Source organism: Rhinopithecus bieti, unplaced genomic scaffold, assembly GCF_001698545.2.
Source record: "Rhinopithecus bieti isolate Rb0 unplaced genomic scaffold, ASM169854v2 scaffold_758, whole genome shotgun sequence".
Lineage (NCBI taxonomy): Eukaryota > Metazoa > Chordata > Mammalia > Primates > Cercopithecidae > Rhinopithecus > Rhinopithecus bieti.
Genome location: NW_016803215.1, coordinates 1,482,890 through 1,507,528, shown reverse-complemented (window position 1 = coordinate 1,507,528; position 24,639 = coordinate 1,482,890). Strand labels below are relative to the sequence as shown.

Here is a 24,639-nt window from a genome sequence, read left to right as displayed (position 1 = left end):
AAAAAAAAAAAAAAAAAAAAAAAAAAAAAAGACAATGAACTTTTTGGACAATGTGCTTCATATACTTCATTCAGTGAGTATGCAATCTGGATTCACAAAGCTAGTTTCTGGGGTGACACTTTATTCAGTGAATATGCAACTTAGATTCCCCAAAGCAATAGGCCAGCGTTGGGACTGACTAGATGTAGCAAAACAACCCAAGTTTTTTATACCACGGTTTAGGGACACAAAACCAGGGAACACTTAACCAGGCCTGTTCTATTGGGGTGACCAAAGAAGAGTTAAACAAATCAAACCAAAAGGACAAAATAAAGCCCATGTGAGCGGCACACGGCACACATGTAACTTCATATTATAAATCGCTTCCTCATCTTTTCAAAGGAAAGGAATTTCTATAAAGTGATTGTATTTACTACACATCTGGTATCAGAGATATTCAAGATTGCTATAAAATGATTATTTATAACTCAATAGCTACTCTTGTTTACTACATAGATTACATCACCATCCCATATTGTTACATTAAATCAGCATTTTCCCCACTTTTAGTGCATTTGTTATCAAGCCTGTGGCTCAGGCAAAAATGCCTTATAGAGAGCAGCCTAGAAGGTAATAAGTAAGATGTACTTCTAATCTGCCCCGGGTTCGAAAGTTTATTCCAGCTGAGTCCATATGTAACCCAGAGGAGAAGACCCTCTGTCTGTTCCCTTAGGCATTCTTCCCTCTTGGAATACCTTTCATGGAGGAGTGGGGTAATATCATCTTAGGTACAGAGCTCTGTAGGAGTACAAAGTCCCCTGTGGAGCTAAGGCAGCGAGAAGACTCTGAACTGGGCACTGGGTGGTGCTGATGGAGTGGGCATGTTTTGTTCTTGTGGTCATTTAGCAGCCACTCCTCCTTCTTTGCTAATTGCATTCTAATTTGGGGGAGGGAGGATAGAATTACTCCTGTCTTATGAGATGAGTTTGGGGGAGATTGTTACTCAAGGCTCCATGCCTTTCTCTGGTTAAGGGATATTCACTTGACACAAGCAAGACCAAGTGAGCTCTTTCTAACCCAGGAGCCTCTGTGGGATTGGAATCCCAATCCCTCCTTGTGTGGAGGAAGACAAGAAACAGAGTGATGAAAAGACAGAAAGCCTCAGAGTTCATTCATTAGAGTGGTGGTACTCGGATAAGACTGCCCCCAAATCCCAAAACCCTGAGAAAGCACCTGGTCCCCGTCCTTCTCTAAGCCTGGTTCTAAAATCCTAGGAGCCCCCTCAAACTCTTCCAATAAATTCCCCTGTGACTTTGTGGTTAACTTAGCTAGACTCTCCGTCTATTACTTGCCATCAAAGAACTTGAAGCCTAAACGCTGGGGCTGCCACACCATAGCTGAGTGGTCTTGAACAACTCACTTCACTCAACCCTAGAACAAACAGGACACAACCTGTCCTATGGAGTCAGCAAATGTGAAATCCCCAATCTGACGAGCAATACGGATTGAGTTTACACTGCTTCACACACTCTCTGGAGGCTCCTTAAAGATGTATGATGTATAAAAATCAATTCCAACTGCAGAATGAATGCTGACGGGTACCATCAGCTCCTGCCTGTATGTCTTCAACTCTCTCCCATTGGAAAAATCAATGAATCAGTAATAATATTGTCCCCTCCTGCCTGTAAAGGAAATCCGAGGTGAATCCCGAGGCTGCCATGTAAATTTCCTCATATTGTTGTTTTCCTTCCCCCTCTCCGGCCCCACACCTTTGAAAAAATGATGGGCTGTGATCCGTGTCCTAGTAACAGGAAGCCTGTCAGACCCAACTCTTTGCTGACTCTTTCATCTCCCAGCAGCTCCAGGAAGCAACAACAATTAAAAAAAAAGGGGAATCTGCTGGCATCACCCCCATCCAAACCAGGCTCAGGAAATTTTCCAGGGCCAGGCAGCCTTTGTGGAAGCTATGTAAGGACTGGAGAAACGCGTGTTCTTGTGCAAACAAACCCCAAAACAAAACAAGAGATACTGTCTTTGGACTGGACTTTGTCCAGCCTGGAGTCACAGTGCCCGTCAAGAGCCACTCCAGAATACTTGTACCTGGATCTTCACTAGGGGTAAGTCCTTGTTCTTGATTTTAAATATTTATTTAACCAACAAAGCGCTCTATTAATTCTAGTTGAAGGGCAGATGCAGAGACAGTGTTCTAGTTGCTAACGCTGTGTAAGAAAGCACCCCAGAGGGTCGTAGGTGAAACAACTATCTTAAGATGCCGGCTGATCGGGGCTGGGGAATTTGGAAAGGCCAAAGCAAGGGTGGCTTGTCCCTGCTCTGTGGTTCTTAGATAACTCAGAGGTCTGGGGGCTGAGAGAGTGGAGGAAGGAGGACACACTTCCACATGGCTTGTTAATGCACGTGGTTATGCACTGGGCAGGAACAAGGATGGCCAGAGGGCCAAGCTCAAACTGGCAGCTAAAGAGCCCAGAGGGGCAGACCTTAGGGGAGGCGGTACCCACTGCCTGCCTTATAGACCCTGTCCCTACCATCACCTTGACTTGCTTTCCACTATCTGTCATTGGTGGGAGCAGTCCCTAGCAATCCCAGATTCAAGGGAGGGGTATAGACCTCACCTCCCAAGGTGGTGTCAGTAACAAGGAACTGTGGGCCACATTTAAAACCATGACAGGCTAGTGAATGGCTTTCGGGGAGATTTATGGGTGATGGCAGCAGGAGAGTCTTGGAGAAGCCCAGATTCAGTCATTCTAAGCGTTCATCACAACGGATCTATCATCTGGGTTTCAAATACAGCTCTCAGATGACTGCTCTTCATGAGGCTGGGCACAGTGGCTCGTGCCTATAATCCCAGCACTTTGAGAAGTTGAGGCGGATGGATCAGCTGAGGTCAGGAGTTCAAGACCAGCCTGGCAAAAATGGTGAAATCCCATCTCTACTAAAAATACAAAAATTAGCTGGGTGTGGTGGTGCACACCTGTAATCCCAGCTACTTGGGAGGCTGAGGCAGGAGAATTGCTTGAACCAGGAGACAGAGGTTGCAGTCAGCTGAGATTGCCACCACTGCATTCCAGCCTGGGTGACAGAGTGAGACTCCATCTCAGAAAAACAAAACAAAAAACCAACCAAACAAACAAAAGCAAAGACTGCCCTGTGTTTCCTTGCAGCCGGCCAGAGCAGAATGCAGTGTTCTCAGGACTACAAAGCTGGGTCACCCACACATGGTTGGACTTGATAAGTATCGTAACCTAACGAAGGATGCCATACTCTCCAGTGCCTGGGGGAGCCCCAGTGGGAATGGATCCAGATGGTGCTGGGCCTGGGCCAAAAGAGAAATGGGGGAGGACGGGTCCTTTCTCTCCTTTGTCCCTAACCTCCCCACATCCTACTGCTGTCTGACTCAGAACTCTCATGAAAAACCCAACTTCTTACACTGATATTTCCCAGAGGCCTAATTGTGCAACAAGAAATAAAAACGCAATTAGAGAACTGAGGTCCAGCAGGAAATTCACATTACATAAATAAGACCTGGAGTGTGTAGGGGAGCGCCCCAACTCCCAGCCTTGTTAGTATTGAAGGCTGCGAGCACACAGCTCAGGGATCCTCTGATTTGGTGGATAACCCCTGTGAACAATAGTTCTCTGAAAAGGGATTTAGAGGAAAGAGACTTTATTCCTGTAAACAGTTTTCAAACTAGGGAAAGGCAGCCTTCGGTGTAAAATGAAGGCGCTTTCCAGACAACACAGGAGGGACTAGGCTTTCATAGAGAAAATTCCTGCCCATATTCCCACTCAGGTCCACTTACGCAAATAAAAGATTCAAACTTGCTTAATCTGATTGGTTGATGCTTGCTGAGTTCTGATTTGTTGACACAGGTCATAGTCTATTGGTTGGTTTGGGCAACATAAACAGGAACAGGAAGCTATGAAAGTCCCAAAGTTAAGCAGATGTGGGTTTTTCCGGCAACTCAAAATACACGCGTGACTTCTAGTCAGCAAGTTGCCGCTTGGTTCTAAATTGAATTTAAGCCCCGTTAGCCAGAGTGTGAACCTTGAGAGAGCTGGCCTTTCAAGGTTCACACTCTTCACATGGGCTGGAGAGATTCCTATCATGACTGATTTTTCCATTCACCCATTGACAGACACTTGGATTGCTTCCACCTTTAGGGTGTTGTGGATAACACCAACACTCCTACAAACATGGGTGCACAAAAGGCTCATTCTCCTCAACCATGGTGTATGTAGCTAGAGGGAAAATGCCAAAAGCTGCATTATGAGAAACAGTAAAGTCAAAACTGGAAAGATGGATCAAAGCGTGATGTCTCCCTGAAGCCCCTCTACTAGACTTGAGGTGAAGGAGAAGCACAGGAAGAAAAGTGCCTCAGTGCTCCAACAACTTTTTCCAAAGAAACCCTCTTTCTCATTTCTAACTTTAAACCTTTTAAAGCTTTGATTAGCATAGAGCTAAGGGTTGGAAAACATCATCACTTCCCTCCTTTGCAAGTCTGTGTAGATAGTTGTATATTATCTCCAAAGGTGGCTACCATCATTTCCTTCTCTCCCTATATGTGATTTCCTTCTCTATTGGCTCCATTCATCAAGAAGTAGAGGCGATTCCTGCTCTTCCTCTTTGAACTTGGGCTAGCCCTGTGATTTGCCTTGACCAATTGGACGTGGAGGAAGTGATACGGTGCCCGTGCTTAGCCTGGCCTTTGAGAGACCTGACATCTTCAGCTCTCTCTCAGGAGAGAATGCAGCAGACATGTAAGAAGGCTGATGAATCAGACCACCATATTATGAGGAAGCCCAAGCTAGCTGCATGGAAAGGGCACACAGAGAGCTGAGGAACCAAACCAACAGAAGCCTGAAGTCCCCAGCCAAATGACCCAGTTAAGCCACCTTAGCTGGTTCCCTGCTATGTGGTATTCCAGGTAAAGTCCCAGACTTTAGTCATGGAGGTGAGCCATTCCCTCTGTGCCCTGTACAAATTTCTGAGCCAAAGAATTTTGAGAAAATAAAAGATCTGTTTTATGCTGTAAAGTTTTGGTGCATCTTGTTATGCAGCAATAGAAAACCTAGAGCAGTGGTCTAGCACTTCATTTTGGAATGTGGGAATACTTAGTTTACTGTTTTATTCTTAGCCTTTTGAAACCTCAGCAGAAAATAAGACAAATAAAATCCCATTTTAACATCCTGCTACATACATTTCAAGATCATCTGTGAAAATGTAGATGTGATGCTTTGTTAACCTTTAGCACCCTGTCTTAAAAGACACTATCATCGGGCAGAAGCCTCTACAAACAGAATCTTTACAATCAGCAACAGGCTGGCTCCTGACACTTCAGGGGCTGAGGCAAGAATACAAATAGAGACCTACATACCACATGTCTAGATACTTAAAGGCTGTAAATCAAGCCAACAACCTATTAAATAAAATATGCTGTAGCTTGCTGCTTTGAAAAAAATACTGTCATGATGATCTTGAAGTCCAAGTTCAAATTTAGAATTCTCAACTGTCTGGAATTCCGCAGTGGAATATGGTGGTGTGGGGAGAGCTGGCCTTGGCTCCAGGCCTTTGTTCCAAGCTCACCCTCTGTTCTCTCATTCCTTCCATGCTGCGGGAGGACTCATTCTCACCCATGGGGACATCCCAGCACACTCATCCAAACTCCAGTCACCAGAACATGCAGGGGTGTGATTCAGAAAGAGGAAAGTTATGTCCTCTTAGCTCTGGGGATGGCTTGTTCTGGAGGGAGGCACAAAACTGGATAAGAGTCAGGGTTATTTCCCTAGAGTTGGGGGCTGTAGTACAGTTTAGCAAACTGCAAAGTCTGATGGAATAGTCCCTTACTTCAGACAATAGTTGCAAGTTTAGGGGTCCCCAGGACCACCCTCAAGTTCAATAATTCTCTAGAATGGTTCAGAGAACCCAAGAAAGCACTATGCATAGATGAGAGAGTGTGTGTGTGTGTGTTTGTTTTCACAGTTAAAATTTACACAAGAAAATTGATCAAGGGAAGAGACACACAGGACAAAGTCCAGTTGGGATCCAAAAGAAAAAGATCCTTTGGTTCTCTTCCCATGCATTTATGATCAGTGTATTGGTCCATTCTCACATTGCTGTAAAGAAATACCTGAGACTGGGTAATTTATAAGGAAAAGAGGTTTAATGAGCTCACAGTTCTGCAGGCTATACAGGAAGCATGATGCGGGCGTCTGCTTGGCTTCTGAGAAGGCCTCAGGAAACTTACAGTCATGGCAGAAGGCAAAGAAGGAGCCAGCACTTCACGTGGCCAGAGCAGGAGAAGAGAGAGAGGGGAAGTGCAACGCACTTTTAAACAGCCAGATCTCACAGGAACTCACTCACTATTGCCACAGTAACACCAAGGAGCATAGTGTTAAACTATGAGAAACCACCCCTATGATCCAATCACCTCCCACCAGGCCTCACCTCCAACATTGGGAATTACATTTTGACATGAATTGTAATTGGGCAGCTCCACACTGTATCAGATGGCATTGCCTCCTCCTGGCCATGACAATGCACACAGGGTACAACCAACCGGGGATGCTCACCTGAGCCTTGGCTATCCACAGTTTTTGCTTGGGGTCTATCATATACTACTCATGTGGGTGACCTTCAGTTTCCCCTTTTAGAGGTTCAGGCTAATAATTCTGGAGGTTGGAACTGATATGATGTGTCTCCAAGCCCCCATCATAAATCATATCATTACACTATCCAGTGGCTAAAGTCCCCAGGCCAACAAAGACCCTCTTATTGGGCAGGACATTCCAGGGGCTTGGAGATCACCACTCAGCGGCCAAGAGCAAAAGCCAAACTTCTCTTTCAGGAAGGCTAATCCTCCACTTCCCCAGGGCCCAGGGTTGGGACACTCTTGCCTAGATCTAGAATGATATTTTTCAGAAATACTCTCAATGCGTGACATAAACCCAAAAGGAGCAAGACAGCAGAAGAAATGATGTGGCTGCATATTGAACTCTCCAAGGACTCTACATTTAAAGAGATGGAAGAAATGGAAGGAGAATCCCAGTCCAAGAAGAGATGCAAAAAATGGCAGTGCTTAGCAGGAAAAATATTGGGAAGGCCAGAATGAGCTAAGGCTAGTGAAAAGCACCAGGCCAAATGGGCTTTTAGGGGCAGGGGAAAGACAGTGTCAGGCTAGAGTGCAGTCGCAGGATCATGACTCACTGCAGCCTCAACTTCCTGAGCTCAAGTGATCCTCCTACTTCAGCCTCCTGAGTAACTGGGACTACAAGCTGGGATTACAAGCGCATGCCACCATGCCCAACTAATTTTTTTAATTTGAATTTTTGTACAGATGGGGTCTTGCTGTGTTGTCTAGGCTGGTCTCGAACTCCTAGACTCAAGCAATCCTCTTGCCTTGGTCTCCCAAAGTGCTGGGATTACATGTGTGAGCCACCAGGCCTGGCCCAAAATGGGCTTTTTAGCAACATTCCAAGAAGAAACACCAAGAAAGGTCTTCTCTGGGTGATGGTATGATGCAGCAGTGTGGGAAATTGGCTCTCTTGCCCCAAAAAGTTCCATGAAGTAGAGGTATCTGGTCACTTACCCAGTTAGAAAAGCAACAAAACTATGAGAAAATTAGAGCCAAAGAGAGCAAGAGGCTAAGGAGGGAAGGTCAAATGTTTGCAGCCCATCTGAATTTGGCTGGGAATCTGCAAAGCTCCCTTATTGCATTTTTTTCAGAGCAAAATGGGGAAACGTAAAGTAGGAGACAGAATTGGCAGGAAAGTCACACCTGGTTGTAGAGCACCATGCTCAAAGGTGTCCACCTGGAGGGCTCCTCCATTGGTTGTTTAAATTCCTTATTTTATTGCCAACTTGGATAAAAAAATTGAAGCTATTCTTATCACTGCACAGATGACATGAAGCTGGGAAGGATCACTGATACCTGGTAGAAGAATCAAGATTCAAGATCACAGGTTGAGTTCAGCGGCTCACACCTGGAGCCCCAGCACTTTGGGAGGTCGAGGTGGGAGGATCACCTGAGCCCAAGAGTTTGAGACTAACCTGGGCAACATAGCAAGACCCAATTTCTACAAAAAATTTTAAAAATTTAGCTGGGTGTGGTGGCATGCAATTGTAGTCCCAGCTACTTGGGGGGCTGAGGCGAGAGAATCTCTTGAGCCCAGGAATTGGAGGCTGCAGTGAGCCATGATGGCATGTGCCACTGCACTCCAGCCTGGGTGACAGAGTGAGATGCCCATCTCAAAAAAGGAAAAAAAAAAAGGATCTTGGCAGAATGTAACATAACAACAAAGGGAATTTAATTGTCATGTATGACAATTTAATTGTCACATATGTATATGTATATATAAAATTCTAAATTCAGATGGCTAAATGGCTAATTTAAAATGGATTTTAAAATAAGATGCTAATTATTGTGAAATGAACACTTTCAGAGGCAACATGAGAATATATAAATTTGTATAAACATATATATATGTTTTGTATGTACAAGTTTAGGTTATACATGCAACCAGGGAGACCCGGCTTCATAGGAATTCATGTGAAGAACCTTGAGGGGCTTTTGGTTAACTTTAAGCTCTGTGTGAATGCACAGTATAGTTACTCCAAACTATAAACAGGACCTTAGACACCTTCTGGAAGACCAGCATTTCAGCTTTGTATTTTAACCATCAGGTCCAGAGAGAGGTGGTCCAAATGATAATAACTTTGGAAATGGCATCATTTAGGACTGAAAAAGCTCAGAGTTTTGAGTCTGGAAAGAGAAGGCTTAGAGGAGACCTGTGGCTGCCCTGTAATATTTGAGGGGCTGTCACGGGGAGAGGGTAGTAGATTTATTCTATGGAACTCTGGAGTGGCAAGATTAGGATGTATGAATGAAGATTACAGGAAGAGTTCAACTCAATACAGGGAAGAAGTTTCCCAGATTCATGTCTTATATAGCAGTTAGCTTCCCATTCCTGGAAGTGTCCACCTGGGATATTGCAGAGAAGGTTTTTGGAATCCAGGGAGATACAATATCTGAATACAATGGCGGATTCCTGATGGTGGACGCTTCAAGCATGGTGGCAGGCTGCAGTGCTCATCAAACTAGACCACGAAGGCAGCTATTGGCTGCCCCTGCAGTAACGAAGGGATGGCTCTGGTCCCAGAACTAGATTACTTTTCCCCTTTAGTCTTAAAGGTTTGTAATAAATCAATAGCTTTGTTGCACCCAGACTGAGATTCTGGCTTTTCACATTGGCAAAAACACACTCTCATTTGACTGTAATGCAATTGGAATAAAATTAACTCACTTTCCATATGGTCAGGTGTGCAGAAAGCCCACGTCCTTCTTCCTTTTTCCTGGATTGGATTTCTTTTTTGTATGTTTCAAACATCTGCACTGCTCATGGTCTCCTATTTGTGGCTGATGAGATGTTGAGATGGCCCAGGGGCTGCCTTCTTTTACCCATATCTCTATAAAATTCACAGCAGCTATAAAAACCAGCTATTTTCTAGAAATTGTGCCTCTATATTTTCCATATACAAGATGTGGCACCTGCAAAGATATATCTGTGCTGACCTCGTAAAAGTTCAACTTGGCTTTTCTTGTCACTGCAAAGAGTACATTTGATGAGAATCAGATGGAGTTTGAGGTCATAAGTGGTAGTTTGCCAATAGAGTTTTACTTAAGAGATGGGAAAATAACAATAATAGATGCCTGTGCCTTCAGGCTAAGATGCTAATTATTGTGAAATGGACACTTTCAGAAGCAACAGGAGAATCTATACATTTGCATAAACTTAAGAAAGCTCTTGGGTGTTTCAGGGCCTGCAGGGATGGATAAAATATCTCCCAAATACTTACAAGGCTGACTTCTCTGAGAATGAGACTCATTTTTCCCTAACTGTGTAAATGTATGTGCTGTTAGGGTTCTGGTAGACATATGCACAGCAGATCCTCAGAGGTTAACAGAAAAATCGGTAGATTATGCTCGTGCTGATAATGCTCTTTCCAAACTCAGACGAAGACAGAGCCTACTGTCTTCATTAGCTGACATTACTACATCAAAATGAGGTTTACGGTGTTTGGCAATATGATAAATTATGATTGCATTTACTGTTATCACCCCCTCCAACTCTTTTTTTGTTTTGTTTTTTACATTTAAAAATGTCCTTTCAATGTTTTACTGATTTCTAGGAGTCCGAGAAAGAGACAACCTCATAGATGACACATACAGTGTTTTACTAAATCAATGAACTCTTGGTGGGTACTAGTAGGGAAATGTACTCTATCTTCTCAAAAGGTCAATCAAGAGTTTACCCATGAGGGACTCCCTTGTATCCACTTTGTTAAACCCTCAGATGAAGAGAGAATAGGGATAGCATGCATGTACTGCCATTGGAAGTTGTCTTGTGATGTGGCCTCACAGAAACTTCCAGCTCTCTATGAGCACAGCCCCACTGTGTGCAGATACATATGTGTGCACACGTGTGCATCTGTGAAGGCTAGAGATGTGTGTAGGTGGACTGGGTGCCCCCCTCTTGCAGTGAAAATTAACCAAACACAAGGCTTTTTGGTTCTCAAATTCTACGCCATCTGAATTTAGAATTAAAAAGCGACTTCAGAAATGACCTTGTTGAATGTCAGAATCTGCTGGGGAGCCTTACAAAAAACAAACAAGAAACAATACCTGAGCGGTAAACCAGACCATTTGAATATGAATTTCTGGAAGTAGGGACCAGAAATTCTATTTTCTATTTTCTAAGCTACCCAGGTAATGCTGTTGTACATTAAGATAAAAGAATCACTGGTCTGGTCCAATCCCTTTTTCTTACATATTGAGGTCGACTAGTTAACTAGGGCCAGATTGGAGGTAGAATCTTCAGGTGTGTCCTTTTTAAATACAACTAACCCAGAAAAGGAAGAGGATAAAGTTAGTTGTTGGTGTCACCTGCCTTTCCACTCTTCCACATTTACTTCTTTGGTTGAATTCTCACTCCCACCCTAATCTTCCAGTGCCGAGCCCTCCAGGTTCCTACTCTTCCCATTGCCCTTTAGCGTTTAAGAAAGACCCATTCGCCATCACTGTGATTGCTGTGTGTTGACTAACGAATGACAGCTCTAAGTATTTCCCTTCCCTGGATATTTAAACATATGTCAAAGCTTATAAAGTCACTTCACCATTCTGGGATTTCAGTCTTATCACTTGTAGACAGAGTTGGCCTTTCCAAACTACGGTTCTTACAGTGGAAATGTAGGTATTAGCAAATGGGTAGAGAAGGAATTCTAACCCAAGGAAGATAACTTTCATACCCTTGAAATCATACAGAGTGACCCATGCTGCTGCACTTTGCTGTGGACTTGCCCAAAGATGTGTTTAGTCCACAGCATTGATTTAGGGCCTGTTCTGTGTCATTAAGGAAGCCACGTCAAGGCCCTGTCCTCAGGGGTTTGTACCAGCCTTCAGGCTATTCCACCATTATAAGCTCTTCCATGCTTCCTAGGAATCCGAGTTAGCTGTGAGCCACCCCCATTAAAAAAGATAGGCTAAAAAAATTTATTTTTCTCAGAAGGAGAAAACAAGAAAAATGGTAATGATTGTGCAAGAGGGAGAAAAAAAAAATTGTAGAATGTTACAGGGTGATATGGTTTGGCTGTGTCCCCATCCAAATCTCATTTTGAATTGTAGCTCCCATAGTTCCCACATGTCGTGGGAGGGATCCAGCGGGAGATAATTGAATCGTGGGAGCGGGTCTTTCTCATGCTATTCTCCTGATAGTGAATAAGTCTCATGAGATCTGATCGTTTTATAATGGGGAGTTTCCCTGCACTAGTTCTCTTCTCTTGTCTGCTACCATGTGAGATGTGCCTTTCCTTTCACCTTCTGCCATGATTGTGAGGCCTCCCCAGCCACGTGGAACTGTGAGTCATTAAGCCTCTTTCTTTTGTAAATTGCCCAGTCTCAAGTATGTCTTTATCAGCAGCATGAAAACGAACTAATACACAGGGTTATCGATGAATAGTTACTGGCAGAGACTTTAAATTAAAAAAGAATTGTAGCAACACTTTCAATAAGGATATATTATTTTCATAAGAAATCACAAATTCATATTTTGAGAGTAGGTTCGACACTGGAGGTTTGTGGACTCAAGGACCAAAAATCTAAGCTGTCTGATCAGCCAGACCCAGCCCACCTATAGATGTTCACATCTTACTGGCAGGGGTCCATTCTTGACCTTGAGCTTGACTGCTGAAAGTACAACTGCTCTCACAGAGGGAGCATGCCAAGCCTAACTGAGTGTTCATGCATGAGTGTGGCAGAGGTTGTAAAATTATTCCTTGGGAGCAATTGCAGTAGATGCGAGGTGATGGGTCAAGGGAAACTGGGTGCAGAGGTCAAGGCAAGGCCAGGGCCAAGCAGCACTGGGGGCTGTCAGGGTTGCTGAGCTGTATTGCTCATTGCTGGCTTGCTGATGTTTTCTTACCCCCTTGAGTTCTGACAGTTGTTTGTAGCCTTTGGAAACTCACCTGCTCATGGCATGGGGAACTTGAGTGCAGGGTTTGCTCAGATCAGTTCACCAGCTCCAATAAGATGAAGGGAGCTGTTGCCCTCCAGATAGAATGAGTTAGGAAATGACAAGGATACCGTCCTTCCACACAGCATGTGATATAAATGGCTCTATGTGCCGGAAGAGCTTAGAAGCCACAGCACAGGGTAGGGGGTGAGAGAATATGCATTGAAGGTTATCTTAGTGCCTAAGAAGTTCATTCAATAAATATTTTGGGAAACTGCACTTGAGATATACGCCTGACCCAAATGGACACAATGCCTTCCTCAAGGAGTTTATATTTTAGCATAGGAGGCAGGGGATAAACCACAAACCTAACAAATAAAGCAGCCATATGGAAGGTAAAAGGTGCTAAGTGCTGGAGATAACACAAGGGAGGTCAGGAGGATGGGAAAAAGAGGATTCAGGCTCTGGGGCAGAAGACATTCCCTGCGTTTCCTTTCCAAGTCTGGAGAAGGACAAGATGCAGCCAGAGAAGGACTGTGGATCACTGGGAGGAGGGCACATTCCCAAAGAGGAGTTAGTAGCAAATGGAGGGACAGAGATAGCCAGATCAGGCATTTCTTGTGGGCTGGGGAGCAGAAGAAAGAGGCTCACCCCTTGCTCTAGCTGGATGACCTAATAAGGCTTCTTCCATCTTGCCTGCTTTGAGTCTGGCCTCCGAGGACTCCCTGTTCTCTCTGGCAGGCGCTGCAGAGCCCACAGTGTTTAGGATTTCTGAGCGCCACTGAGTGTTCCAGCCAAAGACCCCATGTGACTTTCCTCCAAGCATGGGTGAGGGGTGCAGGAAGGAAGGGAGGGAGAGGGGTGAAGGGGGAATGGGAGAGGGAGGGTGGAGATACAGAGATGGGGAGGAGTGCAGGAGGGAGGAGGGGAGGGGTGCTGGAGGGAGAAGAAGGGTGCAAGGAGGAAGGGGGAGAGGTAAGGGTTCCAGAGGAAGGGGGAGGGGGTAGGGGTGAGGGAGGGAGGGAGAGGCATGCAGGAGGGAGGAGAAGATTGCAAAAGGGAAGAGAAGGGGTGCAGGGAGAGAAGGGGAGGGGTGTGGGAGGGAGGGGGAAGGAGGGTGTAGGGAGGGAGGAGGAGCTTCCCATTTCAGGCCTTGGCACTAGGCTATCAGCTGAGACAAGGTGGACAGGAGAGGGGTATCAGAACAAATGCTAGGGCCCAGCTGTATCTGGCCAGCTTTCCTAAAGTAGTTAAAACTAAGGAGAAAGGTAACTGAGAAGGTGAAGAAAATAAGAGACTACTGAAATAGGTGTGCTCTGTGGGACACAATGCCTTCCTCAAGGAGTTTACGTTCTAGCGTATGAGGCAGAAGATAAACCACAAACTATGGGGGGATTGGAGGCATTTCTGTTGTGTTTTTGTATCAGTCACAGCGCTTACTCTTCCAAGAGCTCATTTGCCCCTGCAGCAGGGCTGGGGGCTCCTGGGTGGCACCTCTTTCCTGGTCAGAGAGGGACTCCTCCACCTGGACAGAGGGCAACTGGTTTGTTTCCAATTTCTTTTAGGCTCTTAGCATGCTGAAGCTGGGAGGGAGCTTCGAGATGATGCGGACGCCAGGGCCTCATGAGGGGCTGCTCTGGTGAACACAGGCCTCGGTACTGAATAAGTCCTTCCCGGTTCTAACTCAATTTTCACGGTGTCATTTTTGCAAGGTGCGTCTCTGATACGCTTCCAGTAAGTAAACGGCTGAAACAGAAAGTTTTGAGTTTGTTTTTTGTGGAGGAAAGGAAGGAGAGCATTAAAGAACACATTTAGCTACTTGGGAGGCTGAGGCAGGAGAATGGCGTCAACCCGGGAGGCGGAGCTTGCAGTGAGCTGAGATCCTGGCACTGCACTCCAGCCTGGGTGACTGAGTGAGACTCCGTCTCAAAACACACACACACACACACACACACACACACACACACACACACACACACTTAGAAGAAAAAATGTTCACTGAGAGGTGGGAAGTCAGGCCAACCAGGGAGAGCTTTGTCGCCTGTGAGAGGTTCTTACATCTAAACTAGGGTGGGTTTGGGGGTGAGGCAGTCCACCCTGGAGTTGAGATTTTACACAGAAGCTGTCTTTCTTACAATCTACACATTTCACAAGTAAGCCAGGTGCGGTCATTTGCATGTACCCACTTGCACAAGACCTGCCGGGAGCCTTCCGGCCAGGGAGAGCTGCATTCTTTCCAGGCACTTGTCCCAGGCAGGTGTGTTTCCCAGTGCCGCAGGTTAGAAACAAAGCAGGTTTGGACTGGTGAGGGGCTACACAGAGAGCACCGTCTCCTGAGTCGGGGAGGTGGTGCTGGCCCCATCTTGGTCATGAATTCACTGTGTGATCCTGGCTGAGTTTCTTGGCCTCTGGGGCCCTTTGTTGACCACCATTGTAATGAAGGGGTTGGATTAGACTAGTTTTCTGGAAATGTGCTCATTGAGGCCCCGGATATCCCAGAGAAGCCGTGGCCCAGGGCAAGAGGAAGGCTAAGGAGAGCTCAGACGGAAAGTCCCCAGATGCCACCTGACTTCATCCACAGAACTGCCAGCTCTATAAGATGATGTAATACATACGATGTGATACTATAATACAATGATGGACTTCAGGGTAAGGGAAAGAAGAGTTCCACTGCCTGCAAAGTTTGGAAACCCCTGCATCAGGTCCCATCCATGATCCTATTATTCATTAAATGGTTCCAAGCAGTGCCAGAGGAGACTGGCCGTGTTCACTTTGCTTATTTAGAAGCCTGAACAAATGCCAAGAATTCACAGTCAGAAAAACACCCTTTGGCTCCACATTTATCTAGAGAGCAAAACAAACGCACTTGACAGATCCTGCAGGTCTAACAAAACACCAATGTGGCAGAAACCCTCTCTGCTGCTCGATGGTATTTATTATTTCCAGCAGATTCTACACTTGCTGTCACCAGGACATACCTAAGCAGAGCAGGTCAGGGCTGACCCCTGGGGCTGTGGGCAGGAACCATGGAAAGCCTCTGAGGGCCACTGGCTTTGTCATGAGTAGATGCAATATGTGGGTGATTGTTTACGTGGAAATGAACCATCTGTGACACATGGCGACATGGAAAATCCCACCATCATACAGTCAATGAGAACCCCAAATTCCATGTCATGAAAGCAGGGGTTGCATTACTGAAGATTAAATGAGATGACCCAGGGTGAGCCTGTGTGGCTGGTTGAGGAAGGTGCTGGGGTCAAAGTCCTTCTCGGGCCAACGGCTTTCTAGGACAATAAATGTGTCACTTTCCTCCCCTGGCCTTCTCCCGTATGGAACAAGAACAGAGCTAAAGATGTAGTTCCTTGACCAATTATACTATATTTAAAACAATATTTTTAAGGGACTTTACTATTAGGCCTTAGTAAGGAATAATCTGAATTTCAGACTGCAAGCCTAATGTGTGAGATCAAGTCACTTGGCCAATTCAGCATTTACATCTCAGGATGGCTTTCTGGTTCTTGATTTTCCTCATCAAATACAATTTTTTTTTTTAATACAGGGTCTCACTCTGTCACCCAGGCTGGAGTACAGTGACACGATCATGGCTCACCACATTCATGACCTCCTGGGCTCAGGAGATCTCCCACCTCAGACTCCCAAGTAGCTGGGACTACCGGCAACCGCCGCCATGCTTGGTTAATTTTTGCATGTGTATTTTTTGTAGAGACGGGGTTTCACCATGCTGCCCAGGCTGGTCTCAAACCCCTGGGCTCAAGCAACCCACCTGCCTCAGCCTCCCAAAGTGCTAGGATTTCAAGTGTGAGCCACTGCACCTGGCCAACAGATACTCAAAGTCAGCCACATGCCTGGCATTATTGTAGAAGCTTGCTTCCCATCAATGAGCAAACACAAAATTCCTGCCTTGGAGGAGCTTATATTCTGTGTCATCATTAACTTGGGGGCCCAGCTCTCCTGAGGGGCTGTGTTACTTGGGTGTCTGTCAGGGGAAATGGTAGCGTGGAGATTGTGGCTGGGTTGTGGCATCAGACACCTGGGCTCAGACAGAGCCTTTGGTTCTCTCCTTACACAGCTTCCATCGACTCTGCTCATCTCTGTTTCCTTGTCATTAAAGGGGACAGCAATGGCACAATTCTCATCTGGCTGCGTCGATGATTAAATAAGGTATTTAATCCTTGATGTGGCGCCTGGCACTTAGTAAGTGCCCATAAAGTGGGTGGCTCATGGCTGTCACTCCTGGGCCTTGTTCTCACAGCGGCATTCCTGCTCCTGTGTTTGCCCTCTGTTTGGTTACCATGGGCGCTGTGTTTGTGCAGAGCTTCAGCAGAACGTGGCGCTGCGAACATTCATCTTGCCTCTGCCTGGTGATCTGGTGAGCAGGTGCTGCTGTCTGTAAGAGGAAGGGGCCAGCTGCCCACGGGACAGCAGCAGCTGTCTGGCCTCCCCAGGCTGGTGGCCAGGGGGCTGCCTTCCCCATCAGGGGTGGCACCCACTCAGAGTACTTTTGCTTTTGAGACTCAGCCGGACGTCTGTTTTGGGTGAAAGGATGCACGCTCTTCCTTCCCTCCCAGGATGCCCCTGTTTCAGGCTCTCTGCAGCAGTCCTGCCTTGAATTGGCTGTGTGATCTAAGGCTGGTCACTTCACCTCTCTGGTTATCCATATCCTCATCCATAGAATGGAGATAATCATTCTCACCACTGAGGGATGCTGCGAGGATTGGGCAAGGCCACAAGGTAAGGACTAGATCAAAGTGAGGCACAGCACGAGCTTCCCTCGCTCCAGCCACACAGCAGGATGCTAGTCTGTGCAAATCTTTGCCAACACATCTGATCTTGCCAATTGTCTTAGTCTGTTTAGGTTGCTATAACAAAATCCACAAACCAGGTGGCTTATAAACAACAGAAATTTATTTCTCACAGTTCTGGAGGCTGGAAAGCTCAATGTTGAGGTGGCTGGCAGATTTGATGTCTTGTGAGGATCCATTTCCTGGTGCGTAGATGGTGGCTTCTTGCTATGTGCTCACCCGGTGGAAGGTGAGAACCCCAGGCAGCTCTCTGGGGTCTCTTTTATAAGGATGCTCATCCTATTCACAAGAGCCCTGCCCTCATGACCTAATCACCTCCCAAATTCCCCACTTCCTAATACCATCACCTTGGGGATTAGGTTTCAATGTCTGAATTTCGGGGGAGACACAGACATTCAGACCCTAGCACCGACTCTCACTACTTCTCTTAATATTACCTTATATGCTTCATTCCAGCGTGACCTTTTAGCATGTTTGGCCTCTTCTGTGATCCTGAAGTCACGTTTGACACTGGCGGCATCCACATCCATTGGATGGAAAGCTTCTCCAAGCAGGGGCCTCTCCCTTCCTCTTTACAGAGCCCAGCATGCAGGAAGTGTGCAGCATGTGTCTGTTCCTAGGTGGACAAATGCATCCTTGAACGAGGAGCTGGCACCTCTCTTTTGAAGATCCGTTTATTTCATGTCATGTAAGGCATTGTTTCTGAAACTATGGCTAAATTTAGACTTTCCTTCTGCTGGGAGTCATGGGATGGGTTAGAAATTTATTCCTAGCCAGGCACAGTGGCTCACGCCTGTAATCCCAGTGTTTTGGGAGACTGAGGAGGGAGGGTGGCTTCAGCCCAAGAGTTCTAGACAAGTTTGGGCAACATAGCAAGATCCTGTCCCTAAAAAAATGAAAACAAAAATAGCTGGGTGTGGCAGGATGTGTCTGTAGTCTCAGCTACTCAGGAGGCTGAGGTGGGAGGATTGCTTGAGCCCAGGAGGTGGAGCTTGCAGTAAGCTGAGATTGTACCACTGCACTTCAGCCTGGAATGGACAGCCAGACCCTGTTTCAAATTGAAAAAAAAAAAAAAGGGGATGTTGTATTAGTCAGTTCTTACACTACAATAAAGAAATACCTGAGACTGGGTAATAAAAAAAGAGGTTTAATGGGCAAATGGTTCCGCAGGCTTTATAGGAAGCATGATGGCTTCTGCTTATAGGGAGGCCTCAGGAAACTTATAATCATGGTGGAATGTGAAGGGGAAGCACATGCACATCACATGGCTGGAGCAGGAGAAAGGGAGTGAGGGGGCAGGTCCCACACACATTTAAACAACTGGATTTTGTGAAAACTCTATTATGAGAATAGCAAAGGGGAAAATTCACCCTCATGATCCAGTCACCTCCCACCAGGCCCCACCACCAACACTGGGGATTGTATTTCAACATGAGGTTTGGATGGGGGCACAAATCCAAACCATATCAAATGTACTCCTGAGCTCTTACAGGCACAACCAAGTAGCCAAGTCTGGGGCAGATTTTGGCTTGGAGTCTTGGAGAAGGTTCTGGTTGCCATGTTTCTTGCCTTGCCAAGCCAGCTACCCAGAGGGTCTAGTGCCCCAAACATCCCACAGCCTGGCCTGGGATGCCCTATGCTATGTGCTCCCCCACCTGGCTGTCTTGCCCTGTTCTTGCCTTCAGCAGCTCCCAGATGCTCTTCTTAGCGACTACTGATGACATTCACAGTAACTCAAAAGTGCTTCACCATTTTGGAAATTGCAAAGTAGATGGGGTTTCACAGACAACACCAGGCAAGGAAACCTGGTTACTAAAGCCAACGGAGCATCAAGGCTGTCTTAGGATAAGTTATCCAGAGTTCCAACTTGCACTTGATTATTTGAGTGATAAAATGAAGATATTAATACATACTATAGGAAATACTCTGTCGGAATGAACTATCAGGTTAATTGCTTTAATCCTCTATGCTCCATTATTGGTGAGAATCTGGTTATAGTCAATCACGAAGTAAGAGTCAACAGACCCATCTGAGCAGGGAGAGTGAAATGATAAATACACAGATGCTAGGTGCTGATGAAGGCTAATGAGAAAACACCATTCGCAATGCCACTAGGATTTTGTGAGACTGAGTCTGTGGCCCAGTGAGGAAATCCATCTCACCACACTGGTTTTCCATTGGCTACCATATGGCATCATTTTAAAGTCAGTGGACCTCAATTTATCTTCTATGGTGATAGAACTGAAGGATGTCATTACATAAGGGGTACACTCAGGCTGTGGTGTTGTTAAATAAGGCCATGGCCCTCAATAAACCTTGCCTGCCAGTATACACATTCTTGGATGCATATTGAATCTGGGCTGGTTCTGTGATTTGTTTTAACCAATAAACTGTGATGGAAGTTACACTATACCAATTCTGGGCTTTAGCCTTAAGAAGGCCTTGCAGCTTCTGCTTTTGCACTTTGATACCCTGAGCTTCTATGTAAGAAGTTCACCTACCCTGATGAAGGGATCACATGGAGAGACCCCTAGAGGGGCACTCAGGGAGGTCAGAAGGAAGGGAGAAGCCCTGAGACAAAATGGATAGAAAGACCAACCATCCCAGCACCCCAACTGAGCCCAGTTCCTAGCAGACTGTTCAGTTGAATGCACTGATACAAGTGACCTCTGGTAAGATCAGCAGAACAACCATTCAGCTAAGCCCAGCCACAATGGAAGAATTACAAGAAATAGTAACAGAATTGTTATTTTAAGTCACTGAGTTTTGGTGTAGTTTATTATGACCAAAACAACCCAGTTCTCAGGACAAATATTTTAGCTTCACCTCTCATGTGGATATTTGAGTATATAACCATCTGTATAAGTCTGAGTTTTCCAGAGAAAGAGAAACAATACTATGTGTGTGTGTATATAAAAAATACTTATTTTAGAGAATGGGTTCGTATAATTGTGGAGGCTTGGTGAGTCCCAACATCTGATGGGGGAGGCCATCAGGCTGGGGGTTCAGGAAAAAAATTACAGTTTGAGTCCAAGGGCAGTCTGGTGAAAGACCAGGAAGGGCTAGTGTTGCAGTTGAAGTCTGAAGGCAGGCAGTCTCATGGGGAATTCCCTCTTGCTTGAGGGAGTTCAGCATTTTTTTTTTTTTTTTTTTTTTTTTGAGACAGGGTCTCCTCTGTTGCCCAGGTTGGATGCAGTGGCACAATCAAACTCCTGGACTCAAGTGATCCTCCTGCCTCTGCCTGCCAAGTAACTGGGACTGTAAGCTTGTGCTACTTGGCTAATTAAAAAAAAATTTTTTTTTTTGGTAGAGATGGAGGTCTTGCTTTGTTGCCCAGGCTGGTCTCCAAATCTGGAGGTCAGCCTTTTGTTCTAGACTTTAATTGATGATTGGAGGGGGCCCACCCACAGTGCGGACAATGTACTTTACTAAAAGTTTGCAGATTTAAACACAAATCTCATCCAAAAACACCCTCAGAGAAGCATCCAGAACAATGTTTGGACTACATATCTGGGCACTGTGGCCCAGCCAAGTTGACATAAAATTAACCATCACACCATCCATTGGCAGAAAATAGGTTTTCTTTGATTTCACCCAGAGGTCAGTATGTGATTTTTGAAGAGAGAACCAGACTAGAGAATAAAGAGACTTGCATTTTAATCCAACTACTGCCACTAACGTCATCATCAGCCAACCTAATTCCTCTGAGCCTCAGTTTTTCCCACTGGGTTAATTTTAATTTTGTTTAATTTTGTGTTGTTCTTTCACCTTATTACCTCTTACAGGCAACTTTGGCAAGATGTTTATTCTTATAGGCAAAATTCACAGAAACCAAAAGCATGTTCTTAAACACCCTGAGGCTCTGGGACTTCATTGTTCTGTGCCACAGATCAGAGGAAAGTAATTTTGAAAGGATCACAGGTTATTGGATTGTGTAATTCTTAAAAATTTCAACCGTAAATACTTATGAAATGTACTGTGTGACTATGTAATTTTCATGTAGACACCTTAAGTAAATATCCTTTGTGAACTCCCAAAATCTGAGACGCGTCTCAGTTAATTTGGAAGTTTATTTGGCCAAAGTTGAGGACGCACGCCCACTGACACAGTCCCAGGAGGTCCTGATGACATGGGGCCAAGGTGGTCAGAGCACAGTTTGCTTTTACACATTCTAGGGAGACATGAGACATCAATCAACATATGCAAGATGAGCACCGTTTCCGTCTGGAAAGGCAGGACAACTGAAAGCAAAGGCAGGAAGACTCCAAGGGTTGGGAGGGGGGAGCTTCCAGGTCCTAGGTAGATAAGGGACAAATAGTTGCATTCTTTTGAGTTTCTGGTTAGCCTTTCCAAAGGAGGCAATCAGATATAGATTTATCTCAGTGAGCAGAGGGGTGACTTTGAATAGAATGGGAGGCAGGTTTTCCCTATGCAGTTCCCAGCTTGACTTTTCCCTTTAGTTTAGTGATTTGGGGGCCCAATATTTATTTTCCTTTTACACCTTTGAAGATAGTAAAAATATTCGTGAACACATAGAGGAAGAAATTCTCACCAAGGAGGAACATTGGTTGCTTTGGTTGAGGGGGCAGTAGTGAGACACGGTGGCCTCCTCTGCAAAAATTCCGTCTCTCCCCTGCTGGGTAGAGCCACATTTAGTTTGGTGGTTGGACCCCATCTGTGCTCCAGGGTGGGACTTGACTGATCTAATGCCAGTCAGGATAATCCTAGCAATCAGTTCAGGGGAAGACATGTGGCTTGAATTGTTCCAATCAGACTGCAACTCAGAATGCTTTTCTGGTTCTTGGGGTTAAAAAAGATTTCTCTTCTTCTGTGTGGTATGGTAAGTATAAGGATATGAGACTTAGGTTAACTGCAGCAATTTGCTACCAGAAAGGAAACCAATCTAAGGGATAAGGCAAAATATGGAAGAGAAGAGGACCAGAAAATTGCAGAAAAATGGGGCCAGAGCCTTGGTCAATGCAAACTGGAAGCCCATTGGACCTCTGAGCTTGACAAGTTCCTTTCATTTTCTCAAACATTTTTAAAAAAATAGAGTTAGGATCTTCCTCTGTCACCCAGGCTGGAGTGCAATGATGTCATCATAGCTCACTGCAGGCTTGAACTCCTGGGCTCAACCGATCCTCCTGCTTCAGCCTCCCCAGTAGCTGGGACTACAGGTGCAAACCACCATGCCTGGCTAACTTTTTTATTATTTGCAGAGACAGAGTCTTGCTGTGTTGCCCTGGCTGGTCTCAAACTCCTGGCATCAAGTGATCCTCCTGCCTCAGTCTCCCATTTTAGGCCATTTTTGAGTTAGAATTTCTATTATTTCCAAGCTTAAGCATCCTAATTGGTACCTGATACACCCCATCTACTTTTCAAGAAGAGTCAAAACTATCAACTGTTTAACCTTAGTCTCCTCATTGGTAAAGGACACTCGGAATAGGATCACTTTCCTCTCTGAATTGTTTGAGATATTATAATTCACCAACAAGCTCACATGGAAGCAGAGTTCCTGCTGCTATCAGGCTGAAGGTTACACCTTTGCAAAGTTTCCAGGACAGCAGAAAAACAAAAACAAAACCAAAAAACCTTCAGATCACTGGCTTGCAACAAATTCAAGTCAGGGCAGACAGAGCAAGACCATTCATAAAAAAATCCATTGAGTAAAAATCCACTTTCTATAGTGTATGTGCGTTTGTTCTAGTTCCACTTCTTGGGCTGCAATGAGTAAGTCGAATCCTTATTCTACCAAATAACTCTTGTTTTTTTTTTTTTGCATACCAGTCATTGGCAACCCCATCAAAGGGCTCCTCATACGTCATGTATGTTTTTTGAAGATCAACTGCATTGAGATATAATTCATATATGATAACATGTACCCATTATAAGTGTACAGTTCAATGAATCTTGACAAACATCTCCACTCGTGTAACCACTACCACAATCAAAATGCAGAACACGGCCAGGCACGGTGGCTCACACCTGTAATCCCAGCACTTTGGGAGGCAGAAACAGGCAGATCACCTGAGGTCAGGAGTTCGAGACCAGTCTGACCCTGTCTCTACTAAACAAAACAAAACAAAACATTTACCCGGGTATGGTGGTGCATGCCTGTAATCCCAGCTACTCTGGAGGCTGAGGCAATAGAATCACTTGAACCCAGGAGGTGGAGCTTGCGGTGAGCCGAGATCGAGTCATTGCATTCCAGTCTGGGCAACAAGAGTGAAACTTCATCTCAAAAAAAAAAAAAAAAAAAAGGCAGGTGTGGTGGCAGGCGCCTGTAATCCTGGCTACTTGGGAGGCTGAGGCAAGAGAAGTGTTTGAACCTGGGAGGTGGAGGTTGCAGTGAGCCGAGATGCACTCCATTGCACTCCGGCCTGGGCAGCAAGAGCCCGAACACTCTGTCTAAATAAATTAAATATAATAAATAAATAAATAAATAAATAAATAAAGGCAGCAACGCTCACATGCCTCCCTCTGCGCACCTCCCCACCCATACTGGGCCTCAGGCCAAATCACTTTCTTGGTTTCTGTCACTCCAGATTAGTTTTGCCTTTTCAAGAATTTCCTATAAATGGAATCATATGTCGTATTTTAAGCTTCTATAAAACAAATGGAAAAGCCAGAGAAACCCCATGCATTGGAATGGGGTCTACCAATCCAGATCTGGATCTGCTTGGCCAGCTTTTCTTGGCAGTGCTCAAATTGGAGACAGACTATCCTACAGGCACAGCTCTTGCTCTTCCCCGGCTCGCGGTCCCACCACACTCTAGCTCAGGCTTCTTTCTGTGGCACTCTGTACTCACGGCCATTTCTCCCTCGCTCTTGGAGCTGCCTTTCCCTTCTTGGCCCACATCTACCAACTGGAAAAGAAAACAAAAAAATGAAACCCCTGGAAAGGCATCTTTGCTGGAGAGTCTGCTAATCTTTGGGGAGAACCAGACAGGAAGCATGTCCCCTCGGTTCTCACTGACATCCCAGATAATGTAAACTCCCCACTTCCTGTGCAGCTGGCTCAGGAATTGGCCTCTCTGACACAATGAAGGAAGCTTCAGTTTCTCATTATTTAACAGTTGGACACCCCCTTGCTGTCCTGGATCCTAGGGCTATCTTTCCCTCTTTTGTCCAGGGTTTTGTTTTCTTTCTTCATCTTGTTCACCTTCAGATTTAAGAGAGTGTGAGAGAGAATGATGGTCTAGTCTTCTAATCATTTCCTCTTCTCGCTAAACCTGTCTGGTCCTTCATCCATATGCAGAACATTTTTTATGACTGAGTAGACAGAAATGGGCTTCTGGAACCCAGCTATCATTTGA

The 24,639-nt window shown here is 45.4% G+C and overlaps 1 protein-coding gene and 1 long non-coding RNA gene across 3 annotated transcripts; both read left to right on the top strand.

Annotated features, from left to right (window-relative positions):
• Nucleotides 1-1,563: 1,563 nt before the first annotated feature.
• LOC108527921 (uncharacterized) lies at nucleotides 1,564-3,503 on the top strand. The gene is made up of 3 exons (XM_017869458.1): nucleotides 1,564-1,638; nucleotides 1,836-2,096; nucleotides 3,159-3,503. The coding sequence occupies exons 1-3, from the start codon at nucleotides 1,564-1,566 to the stop codon at nucleotides 3,426-3,428; spliced, it is 606 nt and encodes a 201-aa protein (XP_017724947.1). The 3' UTR covers nucleotides 3,429-3,503.
• A 13,359-nt stretch (nucleotides 3,504-16,862) lies between these two features.
• Nucleotides 16,863-17,875, top strand: LOC108527931 (uncharacterized). Of its 2 annotated transcripts, none has more exons than XR_001884982.1 (3): nucleotides 16,863-17,252; nucleotides 17,439-17,552; nucleotides 17,780-17,875. It is a non-coding gene; the product is annotated as an uncharacterized LOC108527931 (long non-coding RNA). The 2 variants fall into 2 exon arrangements; XR_001884981.1 differs by having other exon boundaries at nucleotides 17,439-17,508; nucleotides 17,780-17,867.
• The last annotated feature ends 6,764 nt before the right edge of the window (nucleotides 17,876-24,639 follow it).

Coding starts and splice junctions, on each gene's coding strand:
- LOC108527921 (XM_017869458.1), top strand. CDS start 1,564: ATGAATGCTGACGGGTACCATCAGCTCCTGCCTGTATGTCTTCAACTC. Junction 1,639..1,835: donor TTGGAAAAATCAATGAATCA/GTAATAATATTG, acceptor TTCATCTCCCAG/CAGCTCCAGGAAGCAACAAC. Junction 2,097..3,158: donor TACCTGGATCTTCACTAGGG/GTAAGTCCTTGT, acceptor GTTTCCTTGCAG/CCGGCCAGAGCAGAATGCAG.